Consider the following 20,918-nt stretch of genomic DNA (forward strand, 5'->3'; position numbering starts at 1 on the left):
TATACAATGAAGATACCCAAATTTATATCTCATAGCCCCAACCTCATCCCTGAACCCTGAACAGTATATCTGACTGTCTCCTTGGCATGCTTATTTTGACATGTAATAGGCATTTTAAACTTAACATGAGATCAAAAGTTTTTGAGGTTCTCTTGCAAACTTGCTCCATCCACAACTTCATTATCTCAGGATTACTCTAATAGCTTCTTGACTGATCTCCCCAATTTTGTCCTTGCTTCCTATTTTAAACTACTCTCAAGATAGCAGCCAGAATGATCCTATTAAAATCAGATCTTATTGCTCCTCAGTTCAAACACACCAATGGCTTCTCATCTCAGAGAGGAAGTCCAAGTCTTAAAATGCCTTCAACAACTTCATGACCTGACTCATTGTCACCTCTCTGCCCTCATTTATTTTTCTTTCCTCCACTCACTTACTGACTCACTCACTCTCTGCTATTCCTCAAACACAATAGGTAAGCTACAGCGTCAAGGACATTGGCATTTCCTCTGCTCTCACACTCTTTTCAGCATGGCTCACTCTCCGACCTCTTTTAACTCTCTGTTCAAATATTTTTTCTTACTAGAGACTCAGATGTCTTCCCTCCATCAGAATATGAGATTTATGAAGCCAAAGATTTGTATGCTTTGTTCACATGGTTATCTAGACATCCTTCTGTCTGAGTAGGAAAAAGACAAGATGTCCTTTTCACCTAGTACACCAGAGGTAACTAAGAAAAAAAGAATTTTCATCAAATCTAATCTGTTTTAAGATTACACACCAGGAAATGTCATTATCTGTTCATATTCTAAATGGAATTTCAAAGATATTATTTATATACGTCTTGTATTCTCTAAACCAAAAATTATCATGCAGGTTAATTGAGCTATTAATATAGGGGAAGTTATTTAATATATTAGAAGAAAACTGATTATACTTCATTTATATGTATCTTACAAATCCCCTAATAGGGCACATTCACTGATGAAGGCTCAATATGCTAATTACAAGCAGCGCCTCATTTACTCATCAAAGTGAGTCAGGCAGGAAACGTTCAGCAACACACTGAGAATTATAAGTTTTCTTTAAAAACCTTATAGTTCAACATTTTTACTTACTTATGATCCTAATTAATAAGGTTGTATTATTACATTTCCATAAGGAACTATCAATAGGAAAAATAGTTTATTCTAGCTGTTATACCCATGTATCTGTTATCTGCTTCCCTTAACACTTACCATTAAGGTAAGTGTTATATTGTACTATATTGTATAACCCAATGTAAAAGGATAGGAAGTTTAAATAGTTTAAACTAAAATTTCTTTATAAAAAATAAGCTGAACCATACCCCAACAAGTGTTAGTGGTTAAGAGTATTAATTTTTCTGAAGAGCTTAATATTTTAGAAATTCAAGACAACAGAAAAACTGGTGAATGATATATAATCTCACACTGACCCTCTGTGGTTCACTGAAGAATAACATCATGAAAGTCCTGAGGTTCAGAGTAATTGTTACTGGAAACACATATTTCTTTAGCTATAAATCCACTGAAATACACATGTAACGTGAATAGTACTCTTCATAAGGTATCTTTATAAATATCTCAGATTCAGCAAGAAAGGTATTACTAGCTCCACTTTTCAAAAGAAAAGTGAGGTCCTAAAGGATTAGCTGAATTAGTTCATTTAACATGTCTAGTATGTAGACACTTCACACACACACACACACACACACACACACACACACACACACACACACGCTTCACCTGCACATATGACAAGGATTCATCGACAGCAATACCCCACCTGAGGCCCTCGCAATACTACGGTCAAAGACTTTAATATTTTAATACATTCTATATCAGAATATCCATTTTCCCCCATTAATTAGCAATAAAAAATATAATGTTGATGCTAATTTCATGAAACTGATACTTTTCCTCACTGCTGAAGGCATTATAAGCTGGTACAATCTTTTTGGAAAGCAATTTGGCAATAATCTCAAGACACAAAAAGTACTTGTGCTCTTTCTTAGTAATTCCATTTCTGGGAAGCTATCCTGTAAAAATAATTCAAAATATAGAAAAAGCTATAGATTATAACACGCTAGATGCTTGGCCTCTGAGATTTAACATTTGAGGTTTGACACTGGGAGTTTTAACAGCTTGTGAGAGAACCACAAGTTGATCCGCAGCACATGTACAGTTGCTTTGTGAATGAGAAAGTCATATAATCAACCAGCGGGTAAGCCTGACTGCCAGCATTAGTTTCTTCTTGTGGTCTGATTACTCTCTACTTGGTCTCACATGTACAGAGACATTTCTAAAATGGAGGATGTGGAGGGGAGAGAAAAAAACCACCTTTGTTAAAAAATTGTGTTTCAAAGCAAAGGGCCCTAACATGGCAAGTCAATTACTTGGCTGGTGAGGAAAGTAAAGAGATCTAAGAAAGTACTGTGGTTTTGCAACTGGTAATGGCCTTCAGTTACATTTCTTTACAATGTCGTAAGTGTACTGTAGTAAAGATTAGAAATATGATTAAATATGCAACACTAGGAAAATGATAAATTAAACCACAATCTACCTAATTACTCAGTGGCTGAGCTGGGTAGTGGAATTACAGATGACAACTGTTCATTTTACATTTTCAAAACATATTATATATCATTAATGCCATACCCACAAATTTAAAAGAAAGGTAAAAATGTAATGCAAAAGTAGGAAGAGAGAACATTCTGAGTTAATTTCATGAGGTCAGCATCCTGATACCAAAAACAGGGACACTATAAAAAAATGAAAACTATAGACAAATATTTCTTATTAACACAGCTGCAAAATTCTTTAACAACATTATTAAACTGGGTCTAGGAATACATAAAAAGGATAATATACCATAATCAGGTAAAGTTTATCCCAGGAAAACTGTATTGCTTAAATCTTCCAGTTATAGATATAAATATAATTATCACATTTGGTATTTGCCCTATTGAAGTGTATTAATAAGGACAAAGGTTTGATCTGGTCCACCAATATAACTGAAATATTTGCTATAAAACTTCTCAGTCAAGTTTACTTTAAATCTGTTTTCTTCATCAGCCAACTGAATACCTCTATTTAAATTATGTTCATTCAAAATATCTTCATTCAATAAGCTCAATCTAACATTAGAATTAAGCTACAATTACAACATATTTGACTTAAAAGATACAATTCAGCATTCCTTGGAATCATAATGTCAAAGATCTCAAGTAAAAAATTTCTTCATAAACCCCCAAGTGGTATGGTTGTATTATCTTCTTGTGAGATTTACTATAAAGGGCACTCAAAGCCCTCACAGTGGCCTTTGTGCTCTTTGAGGGACATTTTTAACAATATAGAGAATTTCTTTTTATATTACATTGAAATATACCTTTTTCTAACTTTTATTCACTGGTAAAAGCACTGACTTTCGAAGTAAAGTAATAAGAGCAATTAAGTCTTCATTTTCATATTCACCCTGCAAGTTACTTAAAAACAACTATTTAGTCACTTTTTATACTTTTCCTCTCCAGGCTAAATTAACTGAGTTCTCACAACATTATTCATATGATAATGCCACTAAACTTCATTTTTTTCTTAACACCACTTTGGCAAAAACCAAATATTTAAACAAATGGATTATAACAATGCACCACATTCCCATAGGAATATGCAGGAGATATGTCCATCCTAGTGAATTTACTACAATAGTCAATCAACTTTCAAATATCAAACTTTGCTAGCTTTTTCCCTTCAGATAAAAACAATCTATGCAAACAAACATTTCATTTCCAGGGCAAAAACATACTTCTAAGAAACAGATAATCTAATTTTTAAGCAATGGTATCCCTACAAGTTTTATTATTCTTTAGAGATGAACTGGGATTAAGAACTAAATCTCTTTCGAAAATTATACCTAGTTTTAAAAGATACACATGCATATGAACAGCAGTGAACTGCAAAAACAATATTGATTGCAAAGGCACATTTTGACTGTTGAGAAAATGTGTATGCTAGAAAACAATCCCCATTTATCCTAGCTTTTATCTTTGTTTAGCTTTGACAGGGTTTTAATTAGTATTGTACTACTCTAGAAAAAAAATTGTTGAATCTTTCAAGGCAGTTATAAAAATCACTTGCTATGCTATACTTATTTGACTAGTCACACTAAAACTGAGATGGAAAACTATGTATTACATATTTTGTGTTAGTGAAACCTCAGTAATTAAGGCCTAGAAGGAGTGGTGGGAGAAAAGCCCATTTATGAATTACATATTTGGAAAAGAAGCTTAATGTCTGTAGAACACATGGTGCCTGGATTCAGGTTTCTACATCCTGAGAATACTGGAATCAAACCTAGGAAAGGCCTACTTTAAAAAAATGGACAAGAATAATTTGTTGTTAGTAAATCAAAGAAACCAAACAAAAATAAGCTGGCAAGAGTCTAAAATACTAGTTCCTAAATTAATTAAATGATGTATGCAAATACCATGTTAACTTCCTCACCAAAACATTGCTGGAAAATAAAAATTTTTAAATTTGTTTTCAAAGAAGAGTTGCCCTTCTTTACCTTCATGTCTAAAATGCACTCAGCATACTGAAATGGAGAAACACAGTGAACATTTATATTCAGTTAGGATCTAAGTCTTACCTGGAACCCACTTAATTTCCATTTCCATATCGTTTTCTTTGCCTTTCTTTTCTTTTTCTTGAATACCTTGCAAGAGCTGCCTGTATTTAGCAATTTGTTCATCATCATCCTTCTGACTTTTCTTTGTCTTGCCATTGTTTTCTACAATGACTCCATCATCACCTAATAAAAAAATCAACTTCATTTAATACACAGAAATAATTAACTTTTAATTCTAGAGTTTAAATCCCACTGTCACTACAGAAAGATGTTGTCAGACACAATACAACAATAGAATATCAAAATCATCCTTGGAATTTACCCAAAGAATACAACTTCTCAGATTCAAAAAGACATATGCACCCCTATATTTATCGCAGCACTTATTACAATAGCCAAGATATGGAAGCAACCTAAGGGTCCATCAGATTCACAGTGGAATACTATTCAGCCATAAGAAAGAAACAAATCCTACCATTTGCAACAACATGGATGGAGCTGGAGGACATTTATGCTCAGTGAAATAAGACAGGCGGACAAAGACAAATGCCAAATGATTTCCCTCATTTGTGGAGTATAACAATGAAGCAAAATTGAAGGAACAAAATGGCAGCAGTCTCAGAGACTCCAAGAATGAACTAGTGGTTACCAAAGGGGAGGGGTATGGGAGGGTGGGTGGGGAGGGAGAAGGGGACTGAGGAGTATTATGTTTAGTACACACAGGGGATCACAGGGAGAACAGTGTAGCACAGAGGAGGCACATAGTAGATCTGTGGCAACTTGCTGCACTGATGGACAGTGACTGCACTGGGGTATGGGTGGGGACTTGATAATATGGGTAAATGTAGTAACCACATTGTTTTTTCATGTGAAACCTTCATAAGAGTGTATATCAATCATACCTTATTAAAAAATAAAAAATAAAGAATATCAAAATCAGACTTAAACATCTTAGTAGTAAATGAATTAAATGAAAGAGTTAGGTTTTGTTTGTAATAAAAATCAGTTGCAATATAAGTTAGCATTGTCACAGTATTAGCATTGTCACTTGGGAATTTCCCTTTTTATTATAATATTTCAAAATAATTCTGTAATCAGGTCAGGTTTCTCTTCCCTATGAGCAAGACAGTAGGGATTGCATTTATCTCTCTTTATGTCTTTCACCATCCAGCACAGTGGCTTTAGAATGTTATGATCAATAAAAGGAGGCTGAATATTGCTGGGGTGCATTTGGTACATGGATTTAGCTGTTCATGCTAAGAGACAGATACAGGAAGTTTCCTGTAACCTAAAATGAAGAATAATGAGACTTTTTTATTTGATGGTGAGCATGTATGCTTACTCTCAGGATCCTAATACATTAAAATTAAAAATTAATAAATTAGAAATTAATTCAATTAATATATTTGTGTGGAAAAATATTGACATTTCCCTTTCCTAGTTTCATAAAAATAATTAGAATACAAAGGAACAGTATAAAATTCATGGGCAACAAATACCAAAGAAAAATAATATGTGGAAAGTGTGTTTGCTCTATATTTCCACTGTAATTCTCCAAGTCAAAAACATAAATTAAGAACCTGAGTTCTAATGCAAAACATACAGACTCACTGAACTGACCAAATGTCCCCGGTAAAGGATAATTTAGAAACAGCATAATGAAGACCCTCTCTTCTACAAGCTATGGCTAACTGTCCACTAAAAATTCTAACATTATTAGGCATTTAGCTGTGAAACATTAATGTCAACAGACAGTCTTTACATCTTAAAAAAGGTGACGTGGAAAAACTGGTTAAGTAAAGGTTTCTATAGTCTTTTCTCTAAATGAATAAAAAAATAGTCCAGGACATTCTTTCCACCCTATCATACTTTTACATTTTCACTCAAACAGATGAAATTCATTTTTTTCCTGTTTGTGCTTTGTGCCACAAAATAATGTTGGATGGAATTCTGTCATGTATCCCATAACTCAATGGATAAAACATCAGGAACACATCAACAAAATGGCAATGTATTTCTTTCTATTAAAAGCTTACTTCTGAAAACATAATTAGAAGCAAGCTCCTTCCAGGTTGAAATTTTAGTGGTAAGTCTCTTGATGTCCTACTTTAAATTTATTTTTTTCAGTACTAAAATTTTACTTTCTGAAGCTCTGAGTGTGGGATAGGTCATGTAAGTCTGTTTTTCCCCAATTCAAAGACAATATTTTGTGAAAGCCTTAATACTGTATAAAGAGTGAAAAAATAACTATACCAATAAGAAGTCCTGCTATGATCTTTTACAAACAATACTAGGAATGGCAAGGTATGCAAATATACTAATGTATTTATAAAAGGTAGTAAGTAACAGATTAAAGTGACCTTGCAATCAATTAAAATATTCACGAAAAATGCATGCTTTAAAATACTTTAGTACATTTCAAACAAAAAGCCATTAATTCTTAAAGTTTTAAAAGTAAAAATATATGATATGAGGTATTATGCTAAGCACTTCTCATGTTTCCAACCATGAGCCAGGTACTACTATAATCCTTATTTCATAGTATGGAAAGAAAGGCATAGGGCTCAGGAAACTTAACCTATGTAACTGCACTGTGTAGTGAAGTCAGGATTTGAAACTGGAAAGCCCAATATCTTAATAATTTATTACAAATTAATGCTTATTTTTTTCACAATATTAACTGCCCAAATGTCAATTAAGTCATTGTAAAATCTAGTTCAGTTCTCCCAAACCAAAGAAACTACTTTAAAAACATGTACCTAATCTTCACAAATACACATGGAATGTTCTCTCTTCTCCTTTATGTTAGAGCTGCTAATGAAGAAAGACTACCCAGAATTTTCAGAAAAGTACTAAATGACTACAAAGGCATATGAATTAAAAGAATAAGTAGATAAATTAGTACACTTACAGGGGAAAAAGACATAAAGTTTATTTGAAAAAGGACTCAGCTGTCTTGGATATACTAGAAATAGAACAGTCACAAAATTGTTTGGAATGCCAAAAAAATGAACAAGTAACAGCCACTGAGGTCTTAAAAAAATGTGAAGGCTACTATGCCCAACATAACCCTTACAGATCATACAATTTTTCAAAGACTATTAAATACCAAGAAATTATGTGGTTTTATTAATATGAGATGTCTGAACAGAGAAACTCAAATGATTAAACATGATTTTCCATTCTATGTGTGGAACAACATTCAAGAGTAGTACTTCATGAAAAAGGTAGAAAAATGAGGTAGTATCTTCAGTAGTTGTAATGGTAAAAGGCCAGTCATAGGTTCTAAGAAAGTTAAGATTTTCTATTTCTATAATAATACCAAAGAAGCATTTAAGGTTTACTTAATCTGACATTTAGGTTATAAAAACAATACATACGCGAAGAATGAGTATGGTGGGGGCGGAGCCAAGATGGCGGCGTGAGTAGGACAGTGGGAATCTCCTCCCAAAAACATATATATTTTTGAAAATACAACAAATACAACTATCCCTAAAAGAGAGACCAGAAGACACAGGACAACAGTCAGACTACATCCACACCCGCGAGAACCCAGCGCTTGGTGAAAGAGGTAAGATACAAGCCGCAGCCCGGCAGGACCCGAGGCCCCTCACTCCAGCTCCCGGCGGGAGGGGAGGAGTCGGAGCCGGGAGGGAGAGGGAGCCCAGGACTGCTAAACACCTAGCCCCAGCCATCCACACCAGAGCGCAGCCACACAGTGCATGCGTGGGGTGCTGGAAACTAGGAAAGCAGGACAGTAAGACCTATGAGTGGGTCCCGGAGCCGGCGCCCCTGGGACAAAGAAAAGTGAGTGCTTTTTGAAAGTCTTAAAGGGACAGGGACCCCACAACTGGACGGAAGCATCCCGGGTCACAGTCTAGCAGCTGGAAATTCCAGGAAACTCCAGGCACACTAACCCCCTGGGCAACAGCTCTGAGACCCCTCACGGAGGTAAACAGCCAAACAGCCCCCCGTCCATTACCCCTCTGAGGCCCTGACACAGTAGAGCAGCAGCCTGAGGCTGGCCATGCCCACAGCAAGGGAGCTTCCTCCATACCAGCTGGGCAAGATAAGAGACCCAATCTACATGCAATTGCCCAACACAGGCCACTAGGGGTCGCAGTTGTTCCAGTAAAGAAAGGCCAGGAGCAAGTGGAAAGAGGCTTGACTCTCCCAGCTGACAGACGAGTCAATAGCATACCACTGCTCCTATCAACATGAAAAGGCAAAAAAATTTGATCCAGACAAGACTAACCCAGACAGCTTTGACATCTGCTACATCTTCCCCTGAGAAGGAACCTGGGGAGATAGATTTAACCAATCTTCCTGAAAAAGAATTCAAAACAATAGTCATAACCATGCTGATGGACCTGCAGAGAAATATGCAAGAACTAAGGAGGGAGAATACAGAAATGAAACAATCTCTAGAAGGACTTCAAAGCAGAATTGACAAGATGCAAGAGACCATTAATGGACTAGAAAACAGAGAACAGGAATGCAGAGAAGCTGATGCAGAGAGAGTAAAAGGATCTCCAAGAATGAAAGAATATTAAGAGAACTCTGTGACCAATCGAAACGGAACAATATTGCATTATAGGGGTACCAGAAGAAGAGAGAGAAAAAGGGATAGAAAGTGTCTTTGAAGAAATAATTGCTGAAAACTTCCCCAAACTAGGGGAGGAAATGGCCTCTCAGACCACAGAGGTACACAGAACTCCCATGACAAGGGAACCAAGGAGGGCAACACCAAGACGCATAATAATTAAAATGGTAAAGATCAAAGACAAGGACAGAGTATTAAAGGCAGCCAGAGAGAAAAGAAAGGTCACCTACAAAGGAAAACCCATCAGGCTATCATCAGACTTCTCAACAGAAACCTTACAGGCCAGAAGAGAATTGCATGATATACTTAATGCAATGAAACAGAAGGGCCTCGAACCAAGAATACTGTATCCAGCACGATTATCATTTAAATATGAAGGAGGGATTAAACAATTCCCAGACAAGCAAAAGTTGAGGGAATTTACCCCTCACAAACCACCTCTACAGGGCATCTTATAGGGACTGCTCTAGATGGGAGCACTCCTAAAAAGAGCACAGACCAAAACACCCAACATATGAAGAAGGGAGGAGGAGGAATAAGAAGGGAGAGAAATAAAGAATCATCAGACCGTGTTTATAATAGCTCAATAAGCGAGTTAAGTTAGACAGTAAGATAGTAAAGAAGCTAACCTTGAACCTTTGGTAACCACAAACTTAAAGCCTGCAATGGCAGTAAGTACATACCTTTCAATAATCACCCTAAATGTAAATGGACTGAATGCACCAATCAAAAGACACAGAGTAAAAGGATGGATAAAAAAGCAAGACCCATCTACAAAGCTGCTTAAAAGAGACTCACCTCAAACCCAAAGACATGCACAGACTTAAAATCAAGGGATGGAAAAAGATATTTCATGCAAACAACAGAGAGAAAAAAGCAGGTGTTGCAATACTAGTATCAGACAAAATAGACTTCAAAATAAAGAAAGTAACAAGAAATAAAGAAGGAAATTACATAATGATAAAGGGCTCAGTCCAACAAGAGGATATAATCACTATAAATACATATGCACCCAATACAGGAGCACCAACATATGTGAAACAAATACTAACAGAATTAAAGGAGGAAATAGAATGCAATGCATTCATTCTGGGAGACATGAACACACCACTCACTCCAAAGGACAGATCCACCAGACAGAAAATAAGTAAGGACACAGAGGCACTGAACAACACACTAGAACAGATGGACCTAATAGACATCTACAGAACTCTACATCCAAAAGCAACAGGATACACATTCTTCTCAAGTACACATGGAACATTCTCCAGAATAGACCACATACTAGGCCACAAAAAGAGCCTCAGTAAATTCCAAAAGATTGAAATCCTACCAATCAACTTTTCAGACCACAAAGCCATAAAACTAGAATTGTACAAAGAAAGCAAAAAGGCTCACAAACACATGGAGGCTTAACAACATGCTCCTAAATAATCAATGGATCAATGACCAAATTAAAATGGAGATCCAGCAATATATGGAAACAAATGACAACAAGAACACAAAGCCCCAACTACTGTGGGATACAGCAAAAGCAGTCTTAAGAGGAAAGTATATAGCAATCCAGGCATATTTAAAGAAGGAATAACAATCCCAAATGAATGGTCTAATGTCACAATTATCGAAATTGGAAAAAGAAGAACAAATGAGGCCTAAGGTCAGCAGAAGGAGGGACATAATAAAGATCAGAGAAGAAATAAATAAAATTGAGAAGAATAAAACAATAGCAAAAATCAAAGAAACCAAGAGCTGGTTCTTCGAGAAAATAAACAAAATAGATAAGCCTCTAGCCAGACTTATTAAGAGGAAAAGAGAATCAACACACATCAACAGAATCACAAACGAGAAAGGAAAAATCACAATGGACCCCACAGAAATACGAAGAATTATTAGAGAATACTATGAAAACCTATATGCTAACAAGCTGGGAAACCTAGGAGAAATGGACAACTTCCTAGAAAAATACAACCTTCCAAGACTGACCAAGGAAGAAACAGAAAATCTAAACAGACCAATTACCAGCAACGAAATTGGAGTGGTAATCAAAAAACTACCCAAGAACAAAACCCCCGGGCCAGATGGATTTACCTCAGAATTTTATCAGACATACAGAGAAGACATAATACCCATTCTCCTTAAAGTTTTCCAAAAAGTAGAAGAGGAGGGAATATTCCCAAACTCATTCTATGAAGCCAACATCACCCTAATACCAAAACCGGGCAAAGACCCCACCAAAAAAACCAATACACACGCAAAAGAAAAACCAAGAGGACAGCTATGAAAAATACTAAGCTATAAATAAAAGTAAGAATATTCATCCTGCTAATTTAAAATACTTATATCTATATTTAAAATTTATGGCTCTTCATTTGCTGCCAGCACTAATTTTGCATGAATGGGAATTCTATTAGATAAAAAGAATGAAGATATGGAGACATTAGGGAGATAGTTATCAACCAAAAACTGATGAGAAATCACAATCAAGCAACCAAATTTCCAAACAGAGCTAGATCCAATTTAGGGAAAAAGGGGTTTTATGTTTCTACTTTTCAAAAATGAGCTATTTTAAGCAAACAGCAGTGCAACTAAAAATTATACCACTGATCATTTCCACTACCAAAAAAAATTTAAATAAGCATATAGATAATCTGAGAATTTCTGTTTCCATTAATGCAAGCAAGAAACTTCAGACCAGGCCTTTCCCTAAAGACATCAGCTTGGATGAAGTATTTAAAAAATCTTTTTAAAAGTGTCAATAGAGCTAAAAAGAAAAAACTTCAAAGGACTGAGAAATTAGTGAAAAATTATCAAGTTAAAATCAAAAAAGGAGTATCACAGAGATGATCCCAGCATTCAAGACCTATTTTGCCTTGAGAGGACTTACTGATCTGCAGAAGAAACAACTATGAAACTAAACTATACTTTTGGCAGCCTGGCAGGGCCTAGAGGTCAAAAGTTAAAAAGCCATGGAGGAGGGGATTTCAACTAGTACCCCCACATTAAGCAAGCATCCAGAGGAATATACTCTCAGGGCAAGGGTCAAGCTGAAGTAATCAGCACTCACAAAGACTTGCATCACCCACAAAGTTCAGGGAACCTCAAGCCTTAAAACTTGTAGTAGTGTGATCCCAGAATGACTAGAGTAAATTAAAGTTCTGTCTGATAATATACCCTCATCTCCAATATCAAACTGCATACAAAGTTAACCAGGAATTCAGACAAACAAAAGAGAAATATCTTGTGAAGTAAAAGAAATAAACCTAGAAAGACATGAAACACTGAAATGATCAGACATAGACTATAAAAACAGATTAACTTTTTACAGCAATGAAAGTGTTGAAAATATCTGCAATAAATAGAAGACTATAAAAAGCAATAATGCCAATTTGAAAAATAACCAAACAGGACTTTTAAAAGTGAAAAATAGAATAACCAATTAAAATCTCAGTGGACAGGCTTACCAGTGGATTCAACACTGCTGAAAAAAAATTAGTGAACTGGAAAATAGGTCAGAAGACTATATCCAGAACGAAGCACTGAGAGACAAAAGATAAAAAACGTAAGAGAGCAGCAACAGAGAAGTGACAGCACAAAGATCTAACATATATTTAATTGGAGTCTCAGAAGAGGGGAGAAGAAATATCTGAATAGACAATGCTGAGAAAATTCTGAAACTGATGAAAGATACCCACAAATCCAAGAAATCCAACAAACCCCAAGCACAATAAATAAAAAGACATCTACTCTTGGTTCATGGTAAAACTGCACAAAGACAAAAATAAAGAGAAAACTTTATTTCTGGAAGCTATTGGAATATTATCACCAATGTGGTGGTGGGAAGACTAGACACCTAGAATTTTTTACCAGTGAAAATATCCTTCACAATGAAGGAAGAATAAGGATACTTTCAGAGTAAAATTCAAGAGAGTTTGACACCAGCAGATTCTACCAGAAATTATCAAGGATATACTTGAAGCTGAAAGAAAATGATCCCAGACAGAAGTATAAGATTTAGAAAAATATAAGGACCAAAACAGGGAGAGAAAATGTGGATAAATTTAAAGGGCAGTATAAAACAGCAATATTAATGTCTTGTGGAACTTAAAAAAAATAGAATTATATAGAATAGTGTGAAAGTTGTTTTAAGATTCCTTGTAATGTCTAGTAAGGTAAAAATTATTACTTACCATTAGATTTTAATAAGGATGCAAGTCATAATTTCCAAGCTAATCACTAAATGAAGAGAAACAGAGTCTACCTTCTAAACTAGTCAAGGAGAAAAATGAAATGTAGAAAACATTCAATCAATACAAAAGAAGCTCTTATTTTCAAAAACAGGAGTAGTACAGCATTTTACTAGCCTATTAAGATAATGCATAACTATATGAATCAGGACAAGTCTAAAAGGCCAGTGGACAGGTTAGGATTTTAAAGAAAATGTTTACAGTTAACAGAAGTCAGGCTAAGAAAATACTTTTAAGTAAAAAATTTCAAACACTACTTATAGGTGTATATAATACTATACATGTGAGTATGCTCTGAACACAGACAACATTAAGAATTAGTTTGGGACTCCCTTTTAAGCTACTGCTAAAGATGTATTTCTGTTAACAAGTCTAGATTAGGCATCTAAATGCCTACAAATGTAAAACAGAAGATTAACAAGTACCTTGTAGCTCTTCTTCCATCTCTTCTTCATCTTCACTAGAGGAAGCTAAGTAGGCTTGAAAATCCATGTCCAAAAGCTCTTCCTTCTTAAACTTCCTGTTGAGTATTGTGATTCTGTCATGATCAGTCTCATCCCAAGTAATCTCCACCTTTTACCAGTGAATAAGAAAAAAACAAGAGCAGAAATGTCAGCAACCTAACCTTCTTAAAAAATATTTATCACTAATGTGGATGTTTAATAAGCTAAAAAAGTTGATAGGCTCAAACAAATAATAAATGATATACTCAATGCTTAAAAAGTATTCTATTTGTGAAAAGGAACCCTTTCTATTAATCTGTATGTTCCTCCTAACTCTGCTATATGCAAGGTACTCCATCATTAGGAGTAAAAATTCATCAGTGTGTAGATGGTGGTGAAGAGAAATAAGAAAATGCTTAAGTGAAAAAGTTAACATTATTATAATCAGTGAAAACATGTCTTTCACTTTGAGTTCTGCATATTTCAAGAGCTCTACAAACTGTGTGATATCTGTTAATAAAGGTTTCAGTACAATCTCGGTAGGGTCCCTTTTCCAAAGATTAAAAGCCACTGATGAGAACAGCATCCACTGGTTGGGAATACAGTAAAGCCTGATGATCCAGGAATTCATCTATAATACGACTCGTCTGGTGACTGGCTCCTGTCCTCTATGCAGCCCTCATTCTCAGATAAGTTCCTGTTAGAGGTTTTATCTTCACTGTAGGGTGAGTCCTGCATCCATATTTTTTTCCTCAGGCCCATCTCTCCAGATCAGGACAATAATAAAGGCACCAGTTAGCCAAGGGATCCTTAAAATAGCTGCCATTGTCTTAGAAATTCCAGCTAGTCACAGGATCCAGAATTATCCCTATTTCCATAATTAAGCTGATAACCAAACAATGCTTCTGGAACTCGGACATATGTAGATGATAGAGCCAGACCCCAGGAACTCCAAAATGGCTGGCTAGACAGCTTGCCCTGGTCATTTTTCAGTCTTGAAAATAACATGACCTTATATTTTACGTGACTGAATCTTTTAGACTTCACCTATTGCATAATGGTGGGGTTTTACTACACTCAATAACTACTCAAGGCCACACAGTGCCCACTACAGCATGCAAGTGACAGATACAGCAGCTCTCTCTCCTGCCAACAGCCTGTCCTCAGAGGAGCATAGTGGTTCGTCACAGAAAGGTAGTGGGAAACCTGTGGGATTGCTGCAGAGTCCAGCTGTGGGCAGAAGGTTAATAAGAGAGGGAAGAGAAGAGAGATAGATGATAGGTGGCTAAGTAAGTAATTTAAAGAAATCTTTTGGCTGTTATTATTAACATTAATGTGACATTTAGTAGTACTGAATTAGTCTATTTCAATTGTTTTTACAATTTTGGATCACATATGTAGAAAAACATGTGTTTATGTTATATTTTAAATTTTCACTGGTTTTAACTGTGATTTGAGGTAATCTGTTAGCTCCTTCCTCCTACTCCCTAACATAGTTATAACTGACATATTACATATTAAAGAATCTAGGTGAATAAGAGTATATGGGAAAGATAGATGAGAAAAATGAAACATTTTCAGGTAATTGACTCAGGCTTAAAGGCGTAACAAAAATCTGAAAACAGGCTCAAACAGATGTGGTAGATTAAAACGCAAATATATTCATGTCTCATTTCTATTTGTGCTTGTGCATTAAAATTTTGAATACTTTCCATTTTTAAAGATGCCCTACAAATTTTTTTCTTAAAGCAATAGAGTCCAGCTACGCGTTTTTAAGCTAAGAAATACCGTTGATGTTCCCATTGCAGCAGATGTGAAATATTTTGGTTTATATGCTGTTAAATCTACTTCTGAGGCTACGTCCTTGGGCTCTTCATCAAAAGTAGTATCATCTGGTATAAACCTAAGAAACAAAGAAAAAATAAATTTATTTAAACACACGCTACAGTGATAAATTATAAGTTTAGATTCTCTTCTAATTAGCTGTAGTTTATATATATCGTATCAAAATTTCTATAGAACACACATGTAGATGAGGCAAACAATGTTAGAAGTAATCTTGCACAAAATTTCTGAAATTTGTATGCTATAAATCTGTAATTAACTAAATCTGAGTGAACTCTGTATAGACAGAGGCCCTGTATTAGGAGTTAGTCAATATGAGGCAGGTGTAAACACACATGGGTCCCTCATGCTTCAAAAAGACCTAGACTCCTGATAGTGTGGTCACTGGCTTGTTACATGAAATTTTGAAGATCATAAAGAATTATTAATGGGTAAGTGTACTGAATAAAAAATATCATACACATGAGCTTTCACTGAGAGTAAGTAAAAAGGTTTATTCTTCAAGACTAAAAAAAATCTTAGCAATATTATGTCACAACTTTAACTGTTAAATGTAAATTTACCACTGTAATTGTTTGACAATTCTTAGACATTATGCTAAGGAATAAGGGGTAAAAAAGCAAAGAGTTAAATAATCCACAATTAACACATGTAAGTTTTGTTATTTATATTGGAGATTTTGTTTCCACACACACCCAAAAACATATGCTATATAATCCATCAGAAATGACTTCTTGGGGGAGGAATGAATAAAGCTCATTAGGTCTACACAATATCCTACTCCAGTAATATTTTTACACAGACTTAGTAGAAGAAAAAAATAAATACCTGGGATCAATATTTTTAAATGTTATTAATATGCATGGTTTTACATTTTGGGGTGGATGAAAAAAGTCTTCCTTAAATAATTGGTTGGCAGCAGAAAACTCAATTTCTTTTCTGATACTATGTTTAACAAAATAAAATGGAATGTCCATGGTCATTGATCTTATTTTCTAGGCACTGCCAGAGCTTATTTTAACACTGCATGGAAATGTCCCAAAAAGGAAACAGGAAGAACAAAATGATCCTGAAAAGAACATGTTAACGTGAATTCACAATACCCAGAGTTTGTCACTCTAACAAATGTTCAGTCGCTGCTATTTAAACATTCAAAACAAGCACTTCTTACTGAAACTAACAGAAAAGAGAAAGAAATACTTACCTGATATGTCCTTCTTGCATAAGCACGCTAAAATTTTACCCCAAGTTTTCAAATGAAAATTTTTCATTTGTATTTTTCTATCAGTTGGAATGCCTTTGAAGTATAAAAGTCCCAATGACTATGAAATGATGCACTTTTTTCCCCAAATATTTCATTTTGAGACCAAAGCTTCTAACAAACCTGGACGCAAAGACATGACTTCTATTTCAAGTGTCACAGTAGAATGGTTTATTGAGTTCAAAAAGACTAGGCTAATGATAAAATGGTACATAAGTTCAGCTTCCCGTTTCCTTAGAACTGACATTCACAACCATCTAAGGTATTTCAGCTCTGGGTCAGCGCAGACTGAGCATGTGGTGAAATAATGACCAAGTCTGAAGACAATGCCAGTAACACTGGCCAGTCACTGAGCAGTATTTAGAGCAAACTTTCCACGATGATGGCAACGTTTTTATATGTTCTCTGTGCAACATGTAACCATTAAGTACTTGAAATGTATCTAGTCACAAATTAATGAATTTGAAATTTTAAAAAATTAAGTAAATTAGTCAGATACGACTAGTGGTTACTGTATTCGACAGCACAGATCTATACGTACTGATTTATTAGCAAATTCTTTTGCTTCCACCTTAATGCTTTCTGAAAAGTCAGTTGATCTGGTTCCTAGTTCTAAAAGAGAACTGCAAAGAAGTATCATTACATATAACCCATCATCCTAAAAATACCAACACATTTGAAATTAAAGGAATTAAATATGAGGTGACTCAGACCTAATACTTTAGCAATTTTCTCATTCCAGTTTCCTTTCTTAAGAGTGATGTTCTACAGGACAAGTTCACCCCAAAGCAAAACATTTTCCTTTGTAATACTAAACAAAAGAGAACATTACAAATTTCAATATTTTACTTCTTATAATCATGTTGTGCTACAACATTAAATAGTAAGACACACAAGGATTACCTTAGATCTATGAAAGAACAACTACTTTCAAATTCCAAGCCATCACAATCCTCATAAATTTTACTGGCTGTTTCAGGAGAATCACAGTCTACTATTGCATAATAGTACTTCAGTCGTTTGAACTGATAATCTCTCAATTTTTCTCTAGAGGTCCTAAAAGGGGAAAAACTCATTAAGCTTACATATATAGGAACACATATACCCATTTTCTTTTTAAAAAAACAAATGTAATTGTTTCAAGAAAAATACATTATAACCTGGCCTTCATTCCTTCATGACTTTGTCTTTATGAACAGTAAATACCTAAGCTTAATTTATCATTTGACAAGGTCTAGAATAGGTATTTTGATTGGAATTTGGTATCTAGAAAAGGAGAATGTAAGTATTACATGTGCTTACCTATGATTTTAATTCTTAGAATAATTTGTTTTGCTATCACATAGAGCTTCCTCAAAACTGCTGGACAGGATCACTGTATTTTAATACATGCTAGGAAAGCATCAGTTTTAATTACAATGAAATTCCTGATCTTTAAAACTGTTTATACCAGATTCATGAGTTGTTGAGTCTAAATGGTTATAAGCTTATTTTCCCTTAACTATCACATAGTCTCTGAAGGTTTTTCAGTGGTTCTCTTTTGCCACCAATCTGACCACCATTTTTATAAAGTGCACATATAGCTCCACCTAGTGGTTTAAAAAAGATCCTAATTTTTTTCTGTATTGGTGATGATAAACTTATCATTCTTTTATTTTTGTTTGATCCTCAAATAAGAAAAATTCTACAATTTGAAGTCAACCAGAATTTCAGTGCCACTTAGATGGAAAGCAACATCTCAGAGTAACAGCAATTTTTTGCTAATTTAGAGCAATGAGGCTGAGAACTCTAAATCAGTTCAATCATGAAATGTTTTTCAAAACTGCAGTAACTATTTCCATCAATATAGGAATATATTCACAAAATGTTGTTGGGCTAGTGTGGTACTTCTGACAGACTTTAACCTGCTTTGCAACCTATTTTAACTATGAATGGCACAGTATAAACTTTAGTACTAATTAACTATTAAAATAACCAGAATTCTCTGAATTAGTGACATGAACTTAGGAGGTTTAGTTTTATTTTCTGTAGTAACTTAATACCAGTCCTTTTCAGGAGCATCTTCAGGAATACTTAATAACTCTACTGGTCCTTGAACTTGCTCTTCCTTCATCCTTTCCTTTCCAAATTCTGAAGGATATATCTAAATAGAAAAAAAAAAGGTCAATGTAATTTATATTTCCCTTCTCTTACAATAGACAGACCTGCCAAGGTCATACATTCTTTAAGAGTAACAACTGGACTAAATGGAAACAGCAAGGATGACTCACTTCTAAACCTACTACAGGAAGCTAAAGCATGCTGAGAAATCGCATAAAAATAGTCATTTTTGCTGGGGAGAAAACAGGTTTGGAGCTTGGGAACAAAAATAAAGTATCTCCTCCACATATCAATTGGGACAAAATGGTTCTGGGATCCAAGGGAAAAATTAAGGAGGAAAACAAGATTCTAAACTGAAGGAAATCAATGTAAACACACAGATGAAAAATGACTAAATAGGTTACATGAAATATACAAATATGATTAAAGAAATATACAAAACATAAGTAATGAAGAAAAACAATTTTGTAATATCCAACTTATCTCTAAATCATATCATTTTTCCATGTCTTCCTTGAAAGAAATTATTTAAATAGAAAAAAAGTGATGATAATCTTATCACATAGATTAGATATAGTATTGGTATAAAAGGATTCAGCCTCAGCAGGATTTAGTATTTTTGAGAGTCAAGAAATACAACTACACTAGTTTGCATGGTTTTGATACTACAGGGCTTAATATAAATTTGTTAACTAATACAAATAATAATACTAATAATTAATTTTTTGAGTTGTGTACACTATGTAATTTATCAACTAGGGGACCCAAGTTTTTCTTACTAACTTGAGTTGCATATAATAGGTTCTAATGCAAAACTTTTAATTATATATGTAGTCACACCTATTGATTCTTTATGCCTTTTTTTCTAAGTCTGGAAACTTCTACTACCTGTTTCTTGAAACATGAGATTTAACAAAATCACAATTGTATTTTACTCTGTTTCTGTGGTTTGATTTTTCTTTCTTTACTTCATCTGGATTTTACCTGGGGTTATTATGAAGGGAAGATCTGAACTAAGTTCTCAGTACAAAGATATGTTCACTTGTCCCAATACTACGTATTTAAGAAGCTTATTTTGACCCCAATTATCATATTAAACTCTTTTATTCATCTATTCCATTCTATCAGTTTGTCTTCCTGTTTTTACCCAATCCTGTTAACTCTTGTAGCATTATAAAATGTTCAGATATTCTAACTGGAAGGGTGAATCTTTTTATACTGGTATGATTGCTCAAAATCTATTAATCATTCTATTTATGATCTTAAATGATTATTGGTATTTTCTTAACTTTCACCTGAATTGAGCTTTTGACTGAAACTACATTAAAACTGATTCTGATAGCACGTATCAGAATCAAGACTTAAATGCAGGTCTGTCATTCCGCAAAGCTTGGATTCTTAATCACTATGCTTGCTCTCTAGAAATATAGCATCTCAAAAGTTAAAGTTTTCCAAATTTATCAAACGTATGGTTAACTTCATACAGACCATGTGTGTTTAAAGCATTCCCAAGGATTTTATGTTTCTGCCCCTTGTAAAAAGAGAAGTTTTTTTTAACTGGTTAATACTGATAATGAAGAATGTAATTTTCAAAAAGATATTTGTCTTTTATCCTGTCCCTTTACTGAGCTCATATTATAAATGCTTTTCAATTGATTTCTTTGCATTTTTAAATTATAATCATTTAACTAATCAGTAATTTTATCTCTTCCTAAATTTTCTACCTGTTATGTCAGTTTCATGCCTAACTATAATGAACAATTTCCAGATTATTT

The 20,918-nt window shown here is 34.5% G+C and overlaps 1 protein-coding gene across 1 annotated transcript in view; it reads right to left on the reverse strand.

The window, feature by feature from the left end:
- Window positions 1-20,918, reverse strand: part of ESF1 (ESF1 nucleolar pre-rRNA processing protein homolog) — a 93,037-nt gene that overhangs the window by 57,363 nt on the left and 14,756 nt on the right. Inside the window, exons 5-9 of the mRNA XM_073236946.1 lie at window positions 19,086-19,186; window positions 17,947-18,099; window positions 15,726-15,840; window positions 13,920-14,067; window positions 4,669-4,830 (exon numbers count right to left, since the gene is read on the reverse strand). Of these exons, the coding sequence (XP_073093047.1) occupies window positions 4,669-4,830; window positions 13,920-14,067; window positions 15,726-15,840; window positions 17,947-18,099; window positions 19,086-19,186 (679 nt within the window). The remainder of the gene's footprint in view (window positions 1-4,668; window positions 4,831-13,919; window positions 14,068-15,725; window positions 15,841-17,946; window positions 18,100-19,085; window positions 19,187-20,918) is intronic.

This window comes from Manis javanica, chromosome 5 (assembly GCF_040802235.1).
Source record: "Manis javanica isolate MJ-LG chromosome 5, MJ_LKY, whole genome shotgun sequence".
Lineage (NCBI taxonomy): Eukaryota > Metazoa > Chordata > Mammalia > Pholidota > Manidae > Manis > Manis javanica.